The sequence below is a fragment of the Lygodium microphyllum genome, chromosome 16 (genome assembly GCF_053477565.2).
Source record: "Lygodium microphyllum isolate KBCC chromosome 16, Lygodium_microphyllum_v1.1.10, whole genome shotgun sequence".
NCBI classification, from domain to species: Eukaryota; Viridiplantae; Streptophyta; class Polypodiopsida; order Schizaeales; family Lygodiaceae; genus Lygodium; species Lygodium microphyllum.
This window is the reverse complement of record NC_141150.1, coordinates 57903888-57923225: the sequence shown is the minus strand read 5'-3', so window position 1 is coordinate 57923225 and position 19338 is coordinate 57903888. Positions and strand designations below refer to the sequence as shown.

The 19338-nt window shown below is 41.3% G+C and overlaps 1 protein-coding gene across 5 annotated transcripts in view; it reads left to right on the top strand.

The window, feature by feature from the left end:
- Positions 1 to 18984, top strand: part of LOC148022870 (uncharacterized) — a 42737-nt gene extending 23753 nt beyond the window's left edge. For 2 of the 5 annotated variants that reach the window (XM_087695800.1, XM_087695799.1), the window contains 4 exons: positions 16993 to 17314; positions 17459 to 17587; positions 17712 to 17896; positions 18060 to 18984. In XM_087695800.1, the coding sequence (XP_087551926.1) occupies positions 17060 to 17314; positions 17459 to 17587; positions 17712 to 17896; positions 18060 to 18438 (948 nt within the window). In that variant the 5' untranslated portion in view covers positions 16993 to 17059 and the 3' untranslated portion in view covers positions 18439 to 18984. Of the gene's footprint in view, positions 1 to 10883; positions 10921 to 16992; positions 17315 to 17458; positions 17588 to 17711; positions 17897 to 18059 lie in introns of those variants that run through there. The other 3 variants (XM_087695796.1, XM_087695797.1, XM_087695798.1) reach the window with 2 other exon arrangements.
- The last annotated feature ends 354 nt before the right edge of the window (positions 18985 to 19338 follow it).

The window sequence follows — 19338 nt, the reverse complement described above, 5'->3', positions numbered from 1 at the left end:
AAGAAAGGCCCTTGATTCTGCAGCATAACCATACTGTCAGGTAGAGAAAGAGAGAGTAGGAAGCAAGCTCAGCCCTCTGTGCATCATAGACAAGGTAGACCAGCTCTCAAGAGCTCTCCATCTGCAGCAATCCATCTCCCTTTCACAAAAATGAGCTCCCCACGCACTGAAACTCGTTTTTGTGCTGCCCTCTCTCTCTCTTTTGGGAATTTATGCCCAAATTGTGACACATGGCATACATGTAACAATTTTCCTGTTTAAACCTTTCGGTCTAAAATTCTCCATCCGCGGTTCAAAATTTGACCTCAGCACAGACCAGAGGATTAATCCTCGTACAAAAACAAAGATAATGACACGAACAGATTCTGGGGTCCAAAAATAGTAACTCCCTAAATTTTAGGAGTTGCTTCCATTGCATCCCACTAGTCTTCTGACTATCTTTGCAGACTATGGCTACATCCAAATCTGTAATGTAGCTCAACTGAAAGTGAATTTCCACTGATGACCCCACATGGACTAATCTCTTGAAGATTTGTCCATCTTCACTTTGAACTAGTCTCTTCCAGGCTAGTTCTTCAACACACTTGTCCATATACACTTTCACAAGTCTCTTCCAGGCTTGTAAATCTATAGTGCCATCAGTCTCTTCCAGACTTGTACTGGACCTTAACTGTCCAATCTTGACTCACTAGACATTCATGTCCGTTTCACATACTGGCCATGCAACTCAGGTGTTTAGATTTCAAGAGGGATCCTTCCAAAAAGAAAAACCAAATAAAATATGTAATAAAGAAATCAACAAAAAGGTAATAACTGTCACAGTCTTGTGACAAATATCGTGAAATAATCCTCAAATTGGAAGGAATAGATGAATTTCAAAAGACAAGAGGATTCATTAGGGGACTAGATAAGGCTTGTAAAAAGGAAGTAAAAAGGAGTTCACCTAAGACGCTGGAAGAGGCAATTAAATTTGCATTAATCAATAAAGATAGTACGCGTCCAGGTACACTCACTAGTCTCACTGATACGGAGCCCAAGTCTAAGGAATTGGAAACTTCAAAATTTGTGGGCAAATTTAAAAGGAAAATGGCATTTTTAAAAGGCAAGAAACAACCTTTTGAAAAGAAACAATATGTAAGGCCAAAGTTAAGTCCAGATGACTTTGATAAGGTCAAAAAAGAAAAGCTGTGTTTCAATTGCCTATCCCCTAACCATGCTCCCTGGAATTGCCCTCAAAGGAAAAAGGGGGAAGACAAAGGAAAGGATAAGAACAAGGGCAAGGGAAAAGAAAAACAAATCCATGTAGTGCAGACCCTAGAATTAAAGGGGCATGAAAGGTATAAATCTTTAGAGGTCTTGCACAAGGATGTACAACACAGGTGTTGTATGCCAACTTCTATGTGGCAGCCTATCTTTGGGTCACATGATTTAGTTAGAGTGCATGGATTGATAGCTGGAAAGAGGGTTAGAGTCATGATTGATGACTCTGCTACCCACAATTTCATAAATTATGCACTTGTCAAAAAATTGAAACTTCCCCAACAAAAGAGTGGGCATCAATATGTTGTTCGTATGATGCAAGGTCAAGATAATAAAATATGGGATACAATGGTATCCAATTTGGAAATTGAGATCCAAGGATATAAAGATAAACTTGATTTCCAAATTATGATTATGGAAAGAGCCGATATTGCTTTAGGGAGGGAGTGGCTATGGGGATTGGAACCATCCTTAAAACGTAGTTATCATCATAATACACTGGAATTTGAAAGGGATGGTAAAACTTTTGTGATTCAAGGTGAACATGAAGTATCTGATAATCCTTTGTTGTGTTTCACTGAGGTTCAGAAGCTAATAAAGAAGGAAGTTTGTGAGGTATATATATTATGGTCTCTTCCTGTACAAAACACTTTTACTTTCTGTAATATAAAGCAATAATTTTCTTATGTTTGTGAGTAATGTAAATAATGAATTAAGCAGTTTGTTAGATGAATTTAAAGATGTGTTTCCTTCTGATTTACCAAGTGGCCTTCCATCAGATAGGGGTGATATAAATCACCCAATTAACACAAATAAGGATACACACTCTATTTGTAAACCACCGTATAAATTAAGTGAAACATAGCACCAAGAAGTTGAAAGACAAATTAAGGATTACCTTGATAAAGGGTTTATACAATCCAGTAATTCACCTTGGGCTTCGCCAATTTTATTAGTAAAGAAAAAAGATGGTTCTATGCGACTTTGTGTTGATTATAGAGCACTTAATAAAATAATGGTGAAGAATAAATTTCCTATGCCCAGAATGGAAGATCTTTTTGATCAATTACAAGGGGCAAAATTCTTCACAAAGATAGATTTAAGATCAGGCTATCACCAAGTAAGAATTAAGGCACAAGATGTTCCTAAGACAGCATTTCGTACTAGATACGGGCATTATGATTTTTTGGTGATGCCTTTTGGCCTCACTAATGCACCAGCTACCTTTATGAAGCTAATGAATAATGTTTTACGGCCCTATCTAGGACATTTTGTAGTAGTCTTCTTGGATGATATCTTGATCTTTAGTAAGTCAAGAGAACAACATTTGGAACACTTACAATTGGTATTCCAACTGTTAAGAACACATTCCCTTTATGCGAAGAAAACTAAATGTGAATTCTTCGCACAAGAGGTCAAATATTTGGGGCATATTATCTCGAAAGAGGGAATCAAGATGGATCCAGAAAAAGTAAGGGCAATTATTGAATGGCCATCTCCAAGGAACCTGGAAGAGCTGCAGATCTTCCTAGGTTTATCTGGATTTTATCGTAGATTCATTCGAGATTATGCCAAAATAGCTGTTCCAATGACAGACCAACTTAAAGGGAAAGGAAAGAGCTTTAATTGGGGAACAGACCAAAATGAAAGTTTTCAAAAACTTAAGGTAGCTTTAATTGGGGAACAGACCAAAATGAAAGTTTTCAAAAACTTAAGGTAGCTATTGCTATAGCTCCAGTACTATTAATTGTGGATTCCAATAAACCATTTGTGGTTGAAGCCGATGCCAGGGATAAGGGGATAGGCGCGGTCTTATTACAAGAAGGTCGACCAGTTGCTTTTGAAAGCAAGAAATTAGACCGTGCAAAACAGAATTATTCTGTTTATGAGAGGGAGCTGTATGCAATAGTTTATGCAATGAAGAAATGGAGGCACTATTTGTACGGTGCCAAACTTTTGATCTTGTCGGATCATGAAAGCATTAAGTGGCTTAATGATCAACCGGATCTACAAGGGCGTAAAGCCAGATGGGCCGAAACTCCTCAAGGAGTTCGACTATGAGATAAGATATAGAAAAGGAAAGTATAATATAGTAGCTGATGCACTCAGCAGAATGCCCATCATAAATGAATTGAGTTTTACTCAGTTCACTTCCAACTTGCTTGAATCTTAAAAAGGGAAATGCCAGGTTGATTCGGCATATTCCAACATATGGGAAGCAATAAAAAATGGGGATCCAAATGAAAGAGTCTGCACTGAGGAAGGAATATCTGAGGACGTTCAACAAGGAAATGAAGCATCAGGGGTTGCTCAAACCGGATTCAAGTGGAAGAATTTTACCATTGATAATGGTTATTTACTCTACAAGGATAGGGTATGTGTCCCGAAAGATAAAGAAATAAGGCGCCAGATACTCTTTGAGTGTGATGATACCCCTAGCGCGGGACATCCAGGAGTTAATAAGACTTATAGTCTTATTAAAAGGCAGTTCTATTGGCCTGGAATGAATAAGGACGTCCTTGACTATGTGGTCAAATGTAATAAATGCCAGGTTAATAAAGCTGAAAGATTAAAAATGGGAGGACTTCTCCATCCATTAGAGATTCCTTCAGGAAAATGGGAGAGTATCTCCATGGATTTTATTGTTGCATTACCCACAGTATTTAGGAAGTTGGATACTAAACTTAGCATGAGTACGGCGGATCACCCGCAAACTGATGGGCAAACTGAAAGGGTTAACCAAATCCTTGAAGATATGTTCAGGGCATATGTAAGTAAAAGGCAAACTAATTGGGAAGAGTATCTACCGATAGCAGTGTTTCCATATAATAGTGCCAAGCACTCTTCCACTGGATATAGTCCATTTATGTTAATGTATGGGTTTCAGCCCAGAGCTCCTCATGCAGTAGGACTGCATAAGGAAAAGGTTCAGGCAGCCAAGGACTTTTTGGAGGATATGAATAGTATGTTAAAATTTGCTCAAGAAAATATTAAGAAAGCTCAAAATCGAGCTAGAGCTTATGCAGATCCTCACCGAAGAGACGTCTCCTTTGAAGAAGGAGAATTGGTTTATCTTAAAGTACCTGAATAAACTAAAACCATGAAAACGGGACAATGTCCAAAGCTTTCACCCAGTTATTGTGGTCCTTTCACAATACTTAAAAAGGTGGGAGAAAGGGCTTACAAGCTCCAACTACCTACTAGTAGTAAAATACATCCAGTTTTTCATGTGAGTAAGTTAAGGAAAAAACTGGGTGATTTGGATAATTTAATCTTAAATGATAACATTAAGGAGCTATTAGATGACCAATCTAATCCACATGAACGAGAAAGAATATTAAATGTTCGTAACAGACGAACAAGGAATACTATTTATCAAGAATGTTTGGTCAAGTGGAAAGATTGTTCAGAAGAAAGCTCAACATGGGAGCGAGTAAGTACCCTAAGAAAAAGGTTTCCCAATTTACAGTTAGACCTTCCAAGTATTGTTTTCGAGGACGAAAAAGATTCTTAAGGGGAAGGAAATGTTATATTTATAAGGTAAATTACGGGAAACAGGCACGAGGGATGACCATCCGGGGGCCTTGGGCGCCCAAACGGGGTTTAGGGGGAGCCTAGAATTAAAGAGAGTCCAGGAATAGTAGGACTCACCAACAAGTGACGGCTGGCAATTGGATCACGATGAGAGTTGCTAGCAATTAACTAGGCAAGGCTGGGAGGAAAAACGTATCTCGTGCCCCTATTGAGAATCGAACTGTGTGGTCTTTCGTTCTCCTCATCATATTACCTCCTTTCTTCATTGAATCGCCATCACGACTACAACACGGGCTCTCCAATGACGGATGCAATTAGGGTGAGCTAGTCGAGGGTCCGGCATAGGCTCTAGACCAATGACGAGGTCCCAAAGACCCTTAGACTCAAGCACTTGTTGCATGAAATTAGATCAAGTGGTAAAATTTGACCCGTTAAAACGTCTCTTATCCGTGAAGGCATTCTTGGCCATTGCAACAGGAGTGGTAGTGCTCGGAGAGGGATAGTGTGAAAAAGTGTAGAGTGGATAGGACGGGGGAGTGGAGTACACTTGGAAATGGGCCCCAAAGTGCCCACCAGGCATGTGTGTATTGTGCAAGGTGGATCCGTAGGTAGGGATGGGTTGACTAGGCATAGGCATGGTAGTGACATGAGGAACCCAAGGAGGTGGGACGGGAACATGGTGAGCAGAAGATGGGAATCCTTGCGTAGGTGTAACCCAAGGAGAGTGTGAAGACGCACCATAAGCTGAGGACGGAAACCCCTGCGTATGAGTGGTCATGGGAGATGTGAAGTTGGGAATAGTGAGGGGGATGCCCATCACAGTTGTCCAAGGAGTTATGGGTGTGCTCATGTGCTGAAAGGTGAGAGGCACTATGTTAAAGGGTGGCATTCCCCCTAATGAAGTACCATGGTGCAAAGAGGTAGAGAATGGGGTGGAGAAAGAAAAGGTGCTAGAAGCGGAGATGGAAGATCCACCCCCTAGGGTGTGTGATGCAGATATGGAGTGTAATCCAAGGTTTTGGAAAGATGATGAGAGGTGTGATATAGAAGAGGGTGGGATGGGAGGGAAGTGAGAAGTGTATGTGATATGCTCAAATGAAACAGAAGTTGTAGATGTACCTGAATTTCGTCTGCTTCGTGAGCTCCCAGGAGGATTCATGTGGTTGGTCTCTAGGGGAAGATGTGGCGACTGGACCCTTGTGTGCCTTGGGAGGAGTTCCGGGAGTGGCGCCTTTGGATGTGGGAGTGCAGGCCACTTAATGAGTTGGAGTGGGACCATGGAGAGTGGCTATGGCTGGCCACTGTGGTCACCAAGAAGCCACTGAGGTTTGGAGTACACAACTAAGATTGGTAGACATGTACTGATGCAAGAGGACACGGATTGGGCACCTTCGCTTAGCAGATACTGGGCGGAGCACAGCATCACGAATGCCTTCCGTCGGACTTTCTGGTGCCGCTTGTGGGATAGTTGGAGGTCGAGGAGGGTGCCGTATTTCCTTTGGCTTTTGGCACATGGAGTCTGGCTGTTGGGAGTTGGTTGGCTCAGATGCAACAGGATGGAGGTTGTAAGCACTGCCCTCGGTAGCACTTGGAAACTCCAAAGCATTGCCTTTGGTCTTGCAAGGCGGCACAGCTCGTGTGGAGAGGAGCCTATTGTATTTTTTGCCGTGTGGCACCTAGACTTGGATGTATCTCATGGGGGGCTTTTTGCTGACAGGTTGTCAACTAGGGCCGTTACCTTTTGTATGAGGCCGGGATGTAGGACACTATTTTTATCATTGAGGCTAGGTCTTGCGCAGTGGTCGGCTTAGAGGCTTTACCCAACCGCCAAGTATTGGTGTCCATAACAAAGCGTTCAGAGGTATGGGAGATCATAGGAAGTCTTATAGGATGGCTCATTTGGAAGGCGCGCTGTCAGGAGGTTTTTGGTGGGGAGTGCCTTTTAGTACATGCGACTTTGACAGAGCTTTGGACTTCCATCATCCACTCCCTCTGCGGCCAGTGGGACCAATTGCAGGGCGAGTCTCGAGCTCTCAGGAGCTCTGTCTTCACTTTCTGCATACTTGGGGCGGCCATGACCAGTTCCTTATGATGTAGGCGAGCATCCCCAGATGGCAATACACCCCCCCTCCATGGCTTCTTGCCCCCATCCCCCCCCAGACTGCCTTGAGAGGCTTGTATACATGCTGGATTTGTGATTTGCATTAGCTCTAGCTAGTCTGTTGAGCATGTGCACTTCGTTGTAATCAAACTTCTGAGTAATATAATTAGCCACATTTTACTTGCAAAAAGAAAAAACAATTTATGTATATAGAACTTTCACACTTTTTTATATCTCGAATGAAATCCATTTCTAACCTTTTACAAAACTCGTTTGAAACCTATGAAATCTGTTTTATACCTCCCATTTTAGAAACCTTTGGCAATTATGAAGAGGAATGTGCACTAATAGTGTTATTGAGTCTAGACATTCTAGAATCAAATCCCATGCATTGCATTAGGTGACCGAAGAAACACCATTCCAAGTGGTCAAATACTTTTTCAAGGCCCAATTGAACCATCACCGTTTCTTGCTTTGTGTAGCAAGCATAATCTATCCCCATTTGGACGTTCAAGATGTTGTGTAGAATATTCCTTCCTTTGATGAATCTATATTGTGTAGGGTGAATAAGTTCCAAAAGGTATTCATGCAATCTATTAGCCAAGAATTTGGTAAAAATCTTGTATATAGAGCCCATCAAGGAAATTGGTCACGAATGCTTCAAAGCTGAGGGGGTGGTACTTTGGGGATCAGTTTAATGAGACCCTTCTTCCAAGAGTGTAATATGTTTTTGATTATCCAAACTTGTCGGTCTTTGAGAGAAAATTCAGGGGTTGCTTTTTGCAGATGACTTAATTCTACTCGCAGAATTTGCGGAGGAGCTGCAAGCGGCGGCATTAAACCGGTCGAATGAGTGGGCTACCAAGCGGGGAATGAGCTTTGGCCTATTGAAATGCTGTGGCTTTCTTTGGGAACTTGCAAGCTCTGAGGGATCAACCACTCTACTTGGGGACCGAACGGATCGAAGTTTGTGAGAGGTACATTTACCTTGGCATCGTCTTGGATAGTGAATTCTCAATCGAAATAGTAATTCGGGAGAGGATTGAGAAAGGCCGTAAGACCCTTCATGCCTACTAGGCCTTCCTCTCTTCCCGCTCGATCTCCATGTGGACTAGACTCAATGTCTTCAAGGTGTGCGTGCTTCGGGTACTTATGTACGGAGCCGAGATTATGGGAGGACATCGTCAGACACTCCTTCAATTTTTAGAGACAATGGCAGTTATGGGGATGAAGTGGATCCTAGGTAAGGGGGCCAAGTCGACAGCACTTGGCGTAGCTACCTTGCATAAGGAATTCAATATCCCCCCCATTTCAGTGTTTTGCGGCGGGCAATGTGCACGTGCTTTTGAGGAGTACCCGGGTGTTATATTTATAAGGTAAATTAAGGGAAACATGCACGAGGCATGACCATCCGGGGTTTTGGGCGCCCGAACAGGGTTTAGGGGAGCCTAGCATTTAAGAGAGTCCAAGAATAGTAGGACTCACCAAGGTTTGACGGCTGGCAATCGGATCACGATGAGTCTGGCTAGCAATGAACTAGGCAAGGCTGGGAGGTGAAACGGATCTCGTGCTCATTTTTTGGTATCGGACTGCTTTCCTCGAGTCTTCTTTATCTTCTGAGTCTGAGTCTGACATTGGTATCAGAGCGGGCGCAGGCGTTGGATTCTTCTTGAGAAGTCGTCGAATCATACTGTCTTCAAGAGCCGACGGGTTTCGCTCCTTTGACCTGTGAAGCCGTTCGTCTTCGGCGCCCTGGTAACAAGCCGACGGGTCTTGTTTCGTTGACCCGTGAAGCCGTTTGTCTTCGGCGCCCTGGTAACGCGTCATACAAATTTGACGTAAGGTTTATCTTCGCCACGTCACGTATCATTTGGCGAAAAAGAGGCTGTCCTTTACGTCTAACGCCGTATCCTGGATTACGTGGATTCCGTGAGACGCAAACAGAAAAAAAAATTTGACGCTACCCTTTGGTCTCTTTGTGACCAGCCGACTGCACGCTATCTTTTATTGTCTGGTACTTCTCTCGCCAGCTCCGACTGCACTTGTATAACAAGTACAGGCTGAGCAGAGAACAAGTTCAGGAAAGGTGCATTGATGGTTTGCGTGATCATTAAGAAGGGGACTAAATACTAGTCGTTTCTGCAAAAAGCTCAATTTCCTGCGTGACCGGCTTAGTTCGGAAGATAAAGATTGTTCCTCACTCTTCGGGCTTACTAATAAATCCAGCAACAGCTGCCCTGTCATTAAAATCAGGGAAGTACTTTACTTTGTATGCAAATTTCTTATCTTTGCTTTCCAATTCCAGTGTATTAATGGCAGAAAAAGGGAAAGAGGGAATAATGGAAGGTTCTAGTTCTTGGGACCACCCTATGGTAGATCCCCATGAATCGGAAATGCAAGAGGAACAGTGGGAAGAATTCTTTGCTACACGAGAACAATTTGATGATCTTACTGCTCGTGTGCAGGCTCAGGGGGTTCAAATGGAATTTTTAACCCAAGCACTCACTGAAATAAAATCTCAATTAACCTTATTGTTAGAAAAAGATAAAAATAAGATAGAAACCTCGGATGTCCCATCTTCATCGAAAGATTTAGATGTGACTATGCGAGATTCTAAGGAACCCCACCACAAGTTGAGGGATAATCCAGTTCTAAAAGATATGAAACCCCCTCAGTTTCATGGGGAGGAAAAAGATAGAAATAAAGATACAATCTTTAATTTCCTCCAAAAATGGGAAGATTTACATAAACTTAAAAATACTCCACCACATCTCCAAGCACTGGAGGCTAGTTTAACGTCGGGGCCCAAAGCGTATAAATGGTGGCAAACTTTAAAGGAGGCAAATAAAATACCTGAAACTTGGGCTCAATTTGAATCCGTCTTTTTAAAAGAATTCCTTCGTGAAAATGAAATGGAAAGAAATTGGGAAGATTGGGATTATGTCAGACAAAAGGGAAGACCCCTGCTGACATATCTGGAGGAATATCGTGAGATAATCCTCAAATTGGAAGGAATAGATGAATTTCAAAAGACAAGAGGATTCATTAGGGAACTAGATAAAGCCTGTAAAAAGGAAGTAAAAAGGAGTTCACCTAAGACGCTGGAAGAGGCAATTAAATTTGCATTAATCAATGAAGATAGTACGCGTCCAGGTACACTCACTAGTCTCACTGATACGGAGCCCAAGTCTAAGGAATTGGAAACTTCAAAATTTGTGGGCAAATTTAAAAGGAAAATGGCATTTTTAAAAGGCAAGAAACAACCTTTTGAAAAGAAACAATATGTAAGGCCAAAGTTAAGTCCAGATGACTTTGATAAGGCCAAAAAGGAAAAGCTGTGTTTCAATTGCCTATCCCCTAACCATGCTCCCTGGAATTGCCCTCAAAGGAAAAAGGGGGAAGACAAAGGAAAGGATAAGAACAAGGGCAAGGGAAAAGAAAAACAAATCCATGTAGTGCAGACCCTAGAATTAAAGGGGCATGAAAGGTATAAATCTTTAGAGGTCTTGCACAAGGATGTACAACACAGGTGTTGTATGCCAACTTCTATGTGGCAGCCTATCTTTGGGCCACATGATTTAGTTAGAGTGCATGGATTGATAGCTGGAAAGAGGGTTAGAGTCATGATTGATGACTCTGCTACCCACAATTTCATAAATTATGCACTTGTCAAAAAATTGAAACTTCCCCAACAAAAGAGTGGGCATCAATATGTTGTTCGTATGATGCAAGGTCAAGATAATAAAATATGGGATACAATGGTATCCAATTTGGAAATTGAGATCCAAGGATATAAAGATAAACTTGATTTCCAAATTATGATTATGGAAAGAGCCGATATTGCTTTAGGGAGGGAGTGGCTATGGGGATTGGAACCATCCTTAAAACGTAGTTTTCATCATAATACACTGGAATTTGAAAGGGATGGTAAAACTTTTGTGATTCAAGGTGAATATGAAGTATCTGATAATCCTTTGTTGTGTTTCACTGAGGTTCAGAAGCTGATAAAGAAGGAAGTTTGTGAGGTATATATATTATGGTCTCTTCCTGTACAAAACACTTTTACTTTCTGTAATATAAAGCAATAATTTTCTTATGTTTGTGAGTAATGTAAATAATGAATTAAGCAGTTTGTTAGATGAATTTAAAGATGTGTTTCCTTCTGATTTACCAAGTGGCCTTCCACCAGATAGGGGTGATATAAATCACCCAATTAACACAAATAAGGATACACACTCTATTTGTAAACCACCGTATAAATTAAGTGAAACACAGCACCAAGAAGTTGAAAGACAAATTAAGGATTACCTTGATAAAGGGTTTATACAATCCAGTAATTCACCTTGGGCTTCGCCAATTTTATTAGTAAAGAAAAAAGATGGTTCTATGCGACTTTGTGTTGATTATAGAGCACTTAATAAAATAATGGTGAAGAATAAATTTCCTATGCCCAGAATGGAAGATCTTTTTGATCAATTACAAGGGGCAAAATTCTTCACAAAGATAGATTTAAGATCAGGCTATCACCAAGTAAGAATTAAGGCACAAGATGTTCCTAAGACAGCATTTCGTACTAGATACGGGCATTATGATTTTTTGGTGATGCCTTTTGGCCTCACTAATGCACCAGCTACCTTTATGAAGCTAATGAATAATGTTTTACGGCCCTATCTAGGACATTTTGTAGTAGTCTTCTTGGATGATATCTTGATCTTTAGTAAATCAAGAGAAGAACATTTGGAACACTTACAATTAGTATTCCAACTGTTAAGAACACATTCCCTTTATGCGAAGAAAACTAAATGTGAATTCTTTGCACAAGAGGTCAAATATTTGGGGCATATTATCTCGAAAGAGGGAATCAAGATGGATCCAGAAAAAGTAAGGGCAATTATTGAATGGCCATCTCCAAGGAACCTGGAAGAGCTGCAGATCTTCCTAGGTTTATCTGGATTTTATCGTAGATTCATTCGAGATTATGCCAAAATAGCTGTTCCAATGACAGACCAACTTAAAGGGAAAGGAAAGAGCTTTAATTGGGGAACAGACCAAAATAAAAGTTTTCAAAAACTTAAGTTAGCTATTGCTACAGCTCCAGTACTATTAATTATGGATCCCAATAAACCATTTGTGGTTGAAGCTGATGCCAGTGATAAGGCGATAGACGCGGTCTTATTACAAGAAGGTCGACCAATTGCTTTTGAAAGCAAGAAATTAGACCGTGCAAAATGGAATTATTCTGTTTATGAGAGGGAGCTATATGCAATAGTACATGCAATGAAGAAATGGAGGCACTATTTGTACGGTGCCAAACTTTTGATTTTATCGGATCATGAAAGCATTAAGTGGCTTAATGATCAACCGGATTTACACGGGCGTAAAGCCAGATGGGCCGAACTCCTCCAAGAGTTCGACTATGAGATAAGATATAGAAAAGGAAAGTATAATATAGTAGCTGATGCACTCAGCAGAATGCCCATCATTAATGAATTGAGTTTTACTCAGTTCACTTCCAACTTGCTTGAATCTTTATAAGGGAAATGCCAGGTTGATCCGGCATATTCCAACATATGGGAAGCAATAAAAAATGGGGATCCAAATGAAAGTGCTTCTACTGAGGAACGAATATCTGAGAATGTTCAACAAGGAAATGGAGCATTAGGGGTTGCTCAAATCGGATTCAAGTGGAAGAATTTTACCATTGATAATGATTATTTACTCTACAAGGGTAGGGTATGTGTCCCGAAAGATAAAGAAATAAGGCGCCAGATACTCTTTGAGTGTGATGATACCCCTAGCGCGGGACATCCAGGAGTTAATAAGACTTATAGTCTTATTAAAAGGTAGTTCTATTGGCTTGGAATGAATAAGGACATCCTTGACTATGTGGTCAAATGTAATAAATGCCAGGTTAATAAAGCTGAAAGATTGAAAATGGGAGGACTTCTCCATCCGCTAGAGATTCCTTCGGGAAAATGGGAGAGTATCTCCATGGATTTTATTGTTGCTTTACCCAGAACACAGAGGGGGCACGACTCTGTGTGGGTAATTGTGGATAGGTTAACCAAAATGGCTAGGTTCATTTCAACTTCAACTGATGTTAAAACACCAGAATTGGCTAGATTGTTCGTAGAGAACATATACCAATTGTATGGCCTTCCGGCAAATATAGTTTCTGATCGGGATAGAAAATTTGATAGTCAATTTTGGCATGCGGTATTTAGGAAGTTGGATACTAAACTTAGCATGAGTACGGCGGATCACCCGCAAACTGATGGGCAAACTGAAAGGGTTAACCAAATCCTTGAAGATATGCTTAGGGCATATGTAAGTAAAAGGCAAACTAATTGGGAAGAGTATCTACCGATAGCGGAGTTTGCATACAATAGTGCCAAGCACTCTTCCACTGGATATAGTCCATTTATGTTAATGTATGGATTTCAGCCTAGAGCTCCTTATGCAGTAGGACTGCATAAGGAAAAGGTTCAGGCAGCTAAAGATTTTTTGGAGGATATAAATAGTATGTTAAAATTTGCTCAAGAAAATATTAAAAAAGCTCAAAATCGAGCTAGAGCATATGCAGATCCTCACCGAAGAGACATCTCCTTTGAAGACGGAGAATTGGTCTATCTTAAGGTGCCTGAACAAACTAAAACTATGAAAAAGGGACAATGTCCAAAGCTTTCACCAAGGTATTGTGGTCCTTTCATAATACTTAAAAAGGTGGGAGAACTGGCTTACAAGCTCCAACTATCTGCTGGTAGTTTTTCATGTAAGTAAGTTAAGGAAGAAGCTAGGTGATTTGGATAATCTAATCTTAAATGATAACATTAAGGAGCTATTAGATGACCAATCTAATCCACATGAACCAGAAAGAATATTAAATGTTCGTAATAGACGAACAAGGAATACTATTTATCAAGAATGTTTGGTCAAGTGGAAAGATTGTTCAGAAGAAAGCTCAACATGGGAGCGAGTAAGTACTTTAAAGAAAATGTTTCCCAATTTACAGTTAGACCTTCCAAGTATCGTTTTCGAGGACGAAACCGATTCTTAAGGGGAAGGAAATGTTATATTTATAAGGTAAATTAAGGGAAACATGCACGAGGCATGACCGTCCGGGGTCTTGGGCGCCCGAACGGGGTTTAGGGGAGCCTAGCATTTAAGAGAGTCCAAGAATAGTAGGACTCACCAAGGTTTGATGGCTAGCAATCGGATCACGATGAGTCTGGCCAGCAATGAACTAGGCAAGGTTGGGAGGTGAAATGGATCTCGTGCTCATTTTTTGGTATCGGGCTGCTTTCCTCGAGTCTTCTTCATCTTCTGAGTCTGAGTCTGACACCGGGGGTCAGGGTGTGGATTCGAGAGCTTTCGAAGCCACCGTCATGTACTAAGAAAGTCACAGTGGACCTGGTCTTCTAGGACTGTGCGTTGGCTGGAAAAGTATGTCCCTGAAGCACCTCTACTTGCTGTAAGATATCATGTCTGGAAGAAATGGGAACGGCAGCACGAGTGTGTGAGGCTCTCCTCTTATAATGAGAACAAGTTCGAATGCTCAAGGAACCATCTCTTTCGCACAAATCTATTGGAGAACGTCAAGGCTTTAGAGGAACGGTTTTTGTGCCTGGCACGAGTCAGCAGTGTGAAGATGGCAGATAGCTATCTTCACTCTCGGCGACAAATCTGTCCCCTGTGCAGCTCCCACGAAGCAGGAACCTCTTATGCACACATCGTGCTCTCCTGTCCTGTGTTGACCAATGAACGCGATAGACACAATTTGGGTATTATAAGCGAAGCTTGTGACCTTTTGTCCTGAGGGTGTACCTTAGAGGATGAAGCTATGCTACTCCTTGGTGGGGAGGTTGGCGGGGTGTGTTTACCCAACTAGGTGAGCACTCGTCCGCACTTGAGGAATGCGGTTCCAGGGCATCGCCTCGTGGCATCATTCCTCAGGGAGGTGATGCTGAGGTACTTGGGAGCATTATATGTGTGATTCCTACCCACCACGGGTAGGGAAATGACGATATCCGCCCTTTGCAAACTTGTGCGCAAGCTCGTACTCGTACCAATGATGGCACCGCCTCCCTCAAGCAAGCGAATGCTGTTGGGAGGCAGTGTTTGCTTGGGTGCGACGAGACACCGCCTTCGAGCCAATGCCCATCCTTGGGGTATGGCATCCCTTTAAGGGAACCCGCCGGGATCGGCGGTTTTAGCTGGTGAGAGTCCAACACTACTTGGATCCTTGAACCGGGGTGCTAGGTGCCTACCCATGCTCCACCCCCCTAGGAGGAGTGTTCCAAAGATCTTGGTCCTGAAGGAAGTAGCGAAATCATAAGCTAGTGGCATAGGGTTCCACCTTTGAGTTTGATTAGGCACTCGGCTCAAAAAACAAAAACAAATTGTCAACTATTGTCTTGCAATCCCTTTGATAGCATGGCAAGTTTAGCCTGCCTATATGATCTCTTTTGAAAAATATCAATGAGTTGTGTCAATCTCGTAGAGATAGAAAGTAAAAGGGGATCTTGCTGCGAATTGATCAAAACAAAGTGTGTCAAAGCTTCAGCAGCTTGCAACTTTTGATTGCGGAGGGTAGCATGATGTATTCCATATTGTCCAACAACCGTCACATTGCATATTAACCAATCAAGAGAAGCTACCCTTTGAGACGGAAGATCCAATGGAAATTGATGTAGCAACTAGTACATATAGCCACTAAATATCTCATGTTGGAGAAAGAGAAATTGAAACGCAAAGGCAGCTTACTCAAAAAGGCTGGAAAGGGATGGATAGGATGCTTGTGTATATCAAGCACCACAAGGAAGTGATCAGAGAGAACATAGCCTTGCAAAACTGTGATTTCCAAAACCTTTGGTAAGAAGGAATCATCATGCATAACATAGAGCCGATCTAGGCAGCTCCATGCTAAATGGAAGGTGCAATATGGTCTAGGGGAGACCACAGATCCTGTTTCAACACTGTTCAAGCAAATGCATTCCAATCCTCACATTCAAGGCCATTCGTGAGTCTATGTTTGGAAGTCGAATGAGATGGGTTGACACACACACATGAAAATCACCCATGATTAGTCCAGGTCTTCCAGGGAAAAGACATGTTCTCAACTAATGCCATAACTCACGACAACTAGAAACATCATTACGAGCATACAAGTCCACTAGCCATAGCACTTCCCCATCATAAGTAATTTCCACAACTATGAATTTGCCTAACACCTCTCTCTTAATCGCTACTGGCTGCAATTTCTTCCAGACAATTAGCAACACACCAGAATGGGTGCCCGTAGGAACACCAACACAAATCTTGGAGCCATGATAGTGCAAGGTTCTCCCCGCTTCTGTATGACTCTTATGCTCTGTCACACACAAAGACATCCTAGGCATTAGAGTGCAAGGTTTGCCATATAGCATGCTGTTTGCTACACAAACAAATACCCCGAACATTTGACGTTGCTATTTTCATGATGAACAAAAGGGAGATCAAGTGTGTTGCAGCTGCCTCTTAGTAGCTTTATTTGCTAAAATAGCAAGAACATCCTCATCCAAAAAATTTGCCAACACAGGACATCCTGTTATACAACAGGAACATCATTTGCATGCCTTATCTCTTCTTTCCTTTCAATGCATTCTTCCATCTATCTTCAGATGATCAGGCTTTTTTACTGTTGCTGTCTTAATGTAAGCTTCAATATGTCTGATCTTGTAAAGAGATCAGCACTGCAGGCTGCTTTCAGGGGGGTTGCAGTGGGGGGCTGATTAACGAAAATGTATCAGTATCAATAACAAATAAATGTAGACATGAGGCATATGTGGGCTCTGTTTGTCAAAGTATATTATTCATGTGATGTTTACATATGGCATATATATGCTTATTTTGCTGACTTCTCAGGGCTGTACTGATAATTACTTGTGGAAATGTTGGCATGGTTTGTTACATGCAGTTGTAAGAGAAAAGCTAACTCCACCTTATTACCATTTTTTAAAACCAGGATTAATTTGTTTGGACTGTTGCTACCAAATCTGTTTCCAAGCTAGTACATTTAATCATACTTCTCTCAATTGTGAATATTGAATGTTCTGCAGGTTTCTCACACGTTCTCAATCATCAGATCTTTTCTGGTGATTGCCCTGAACGACTTTTGTGCATTTAATGCACATGGGCACTAACCTGGGATACAGTTCTAGACACTATGGGAACAAGGTACTGGACCAGCATCTGAATGCCTGCTATGCAGTTCAGGTAATAGTGGGCAGAAGGCCAGCCTCAGTGTGCACAATTAGGGATGCTACACGAGGCGAGAGATTACAAGGTCCATGCTTTTTGAGAGGAGGATTCAGACATGTGTGTCGCAGTGCTGACATACCTTTTACTGAGGAATTCAATACAAGGTCAAGTGCAAAGCAGGTCAGTCTCATCACTTGATTTCTTTGAGTAAAATTTTAATATGCACCCAAAATTTGGTGTCAGACTGTTCATACTGTTATCAAACTGGCTGTTCGATATATGATGTGTATGAGTATCAAAAAATGTATTTTTACCTGTATTTAGGTCAGAGAAGAGATTCTTAGGTGCTATGGGTTGATTCAAAAGCTGGGGAAGGGTGTAGTTTATCTTGGATCATCAAGAGTACAAGCAGAACATCCACATTTTGTGCAAGCCATGGAGCTTGGCAAAGAGGTGAAGCTTTGTTATGTTGGCAGGTTCCTCATGCAAACACTTGTTCATACATTCATCTGCAACAACATCAATTAAGGTTGTAGAAATTGTCTCTAATTCCTCAGAAGGATGGAAAATCTATCAGGTGGCCCTGCTATTGGACTGTGCAACCTGGACCGGCGTAGGACCCGGCCTGATGGATGCTGTTGTAAAAGGAGCAATGTCAGCAGAGAAACCTGTGGGTGGTTTCAAAATTTCCAGAGAGGCTGGGGAATGGACCACTTCATATCTTCATCCTTATCTTGAGAACCATGTCTACTGTACATGCAGGTACAGTTACAGTTCACTGTTCCAATGCCCGGAATGTAAGATAGAATACAGAATTAGCGGCCTTAGGTTTTCTTGATCATATTATTATGTATCTTACTTACTAAATGTGTGAGTTCAATTCTGATTAAGATTTTTCTCTGATTATTATTGGTCCTTGGTGCAGGTTCTTTTCAGCTCGGAAGCATGGCTTGGTTGATGCGGCAGTAAGGAATGTTGCAACTGATCGTACAGCATTTATTGCACTTCCTGGTGGAATTGGCACACTTGATGAGATTTTTGAGATTTTGACATTAATGCAACTTAAGCGTCTTGGTTCCTTATACCCTGTGCCGTTTCTCTTGTTGAACTATGATGGATTCTATGCAAAGCTCCTTGAATTTCTTCATGCTTGCAAGATGTGGGGTACCATTGCTGAAGGGGAAGTCGAGAAGTTGTGGGTTGTCTGTGATAATAATATGGAGGCATTACAATATCTGGCCAATTTTTACAAGATACCTGAGAATTCACAGAGTTTCAGATGCACAAGGAAATCTTTATCTTGACACGGATACTTACAAGGCGATTTTACCTACAATAGAACCTCTTGTTTGCAGACAAGGAAGTAAATAACGACTCTTGAGTATGTCAGTGGCTCATCACAGCATCCAGTCATAATGACAAATCACATGTATGGCGACCCAAATGTTCCTAGTATCTTGAACTAGTTTATATGACTTATTGCAAGATCACTCCAATAGACCACTATGACTACTTGCAAGATACCATGAAGAACTAACCTTAGTAGCAAGTCATGTATGTAGGTATTTGGTAGCAATGCTTGATATTGAGATTCCTAAAGCTAGGCTTGCTAAAGGGCCACCATTGGATCATTTTTAACCCAAAGGAATGAAGAGATTCCCTCGTTGCCTTTTAGTGAAGAGTAGAAATTCATTGAATAAATGGGGAAGTTGCTTTGTCTTTGCCCGTTTTGAAGGTTGCAGAGGTCATGTTGCATTTTCATGATCCAATATCTTTGGCTATGCCAAAAAGAGAGAAATTACATAGCATGAAAGAAGTCACATTGATATCATGAGTTGATAGAAAGTCGTGATGTGTTTCGTACCTTGATTGTATGAATCAAAACTTGTACCATGGCTAATTTTATTGTATTAGAGCACAAGAACGTTTTAAAAAGGCTAATCACAAATTGAAAACACTAAAACATGAGTTGAATACTTGACATGCTTCAAGTTCATTCCTTGAAAGAGGCAACGCCCAAGAGGTTTACATTTCAAATATTATGCCATGCTTGTGCATAGAATTTGAGATTAATCACCACAATTGGTTGTAGGCCCATAAATTGTAAGGATTGACATGCTATCTTCACATTACAATTTTGATGATGATTAAAGTGCATGTCAAAGCAAAGTTGTAGACTAGGCAAGGATGCATGGACTCACATG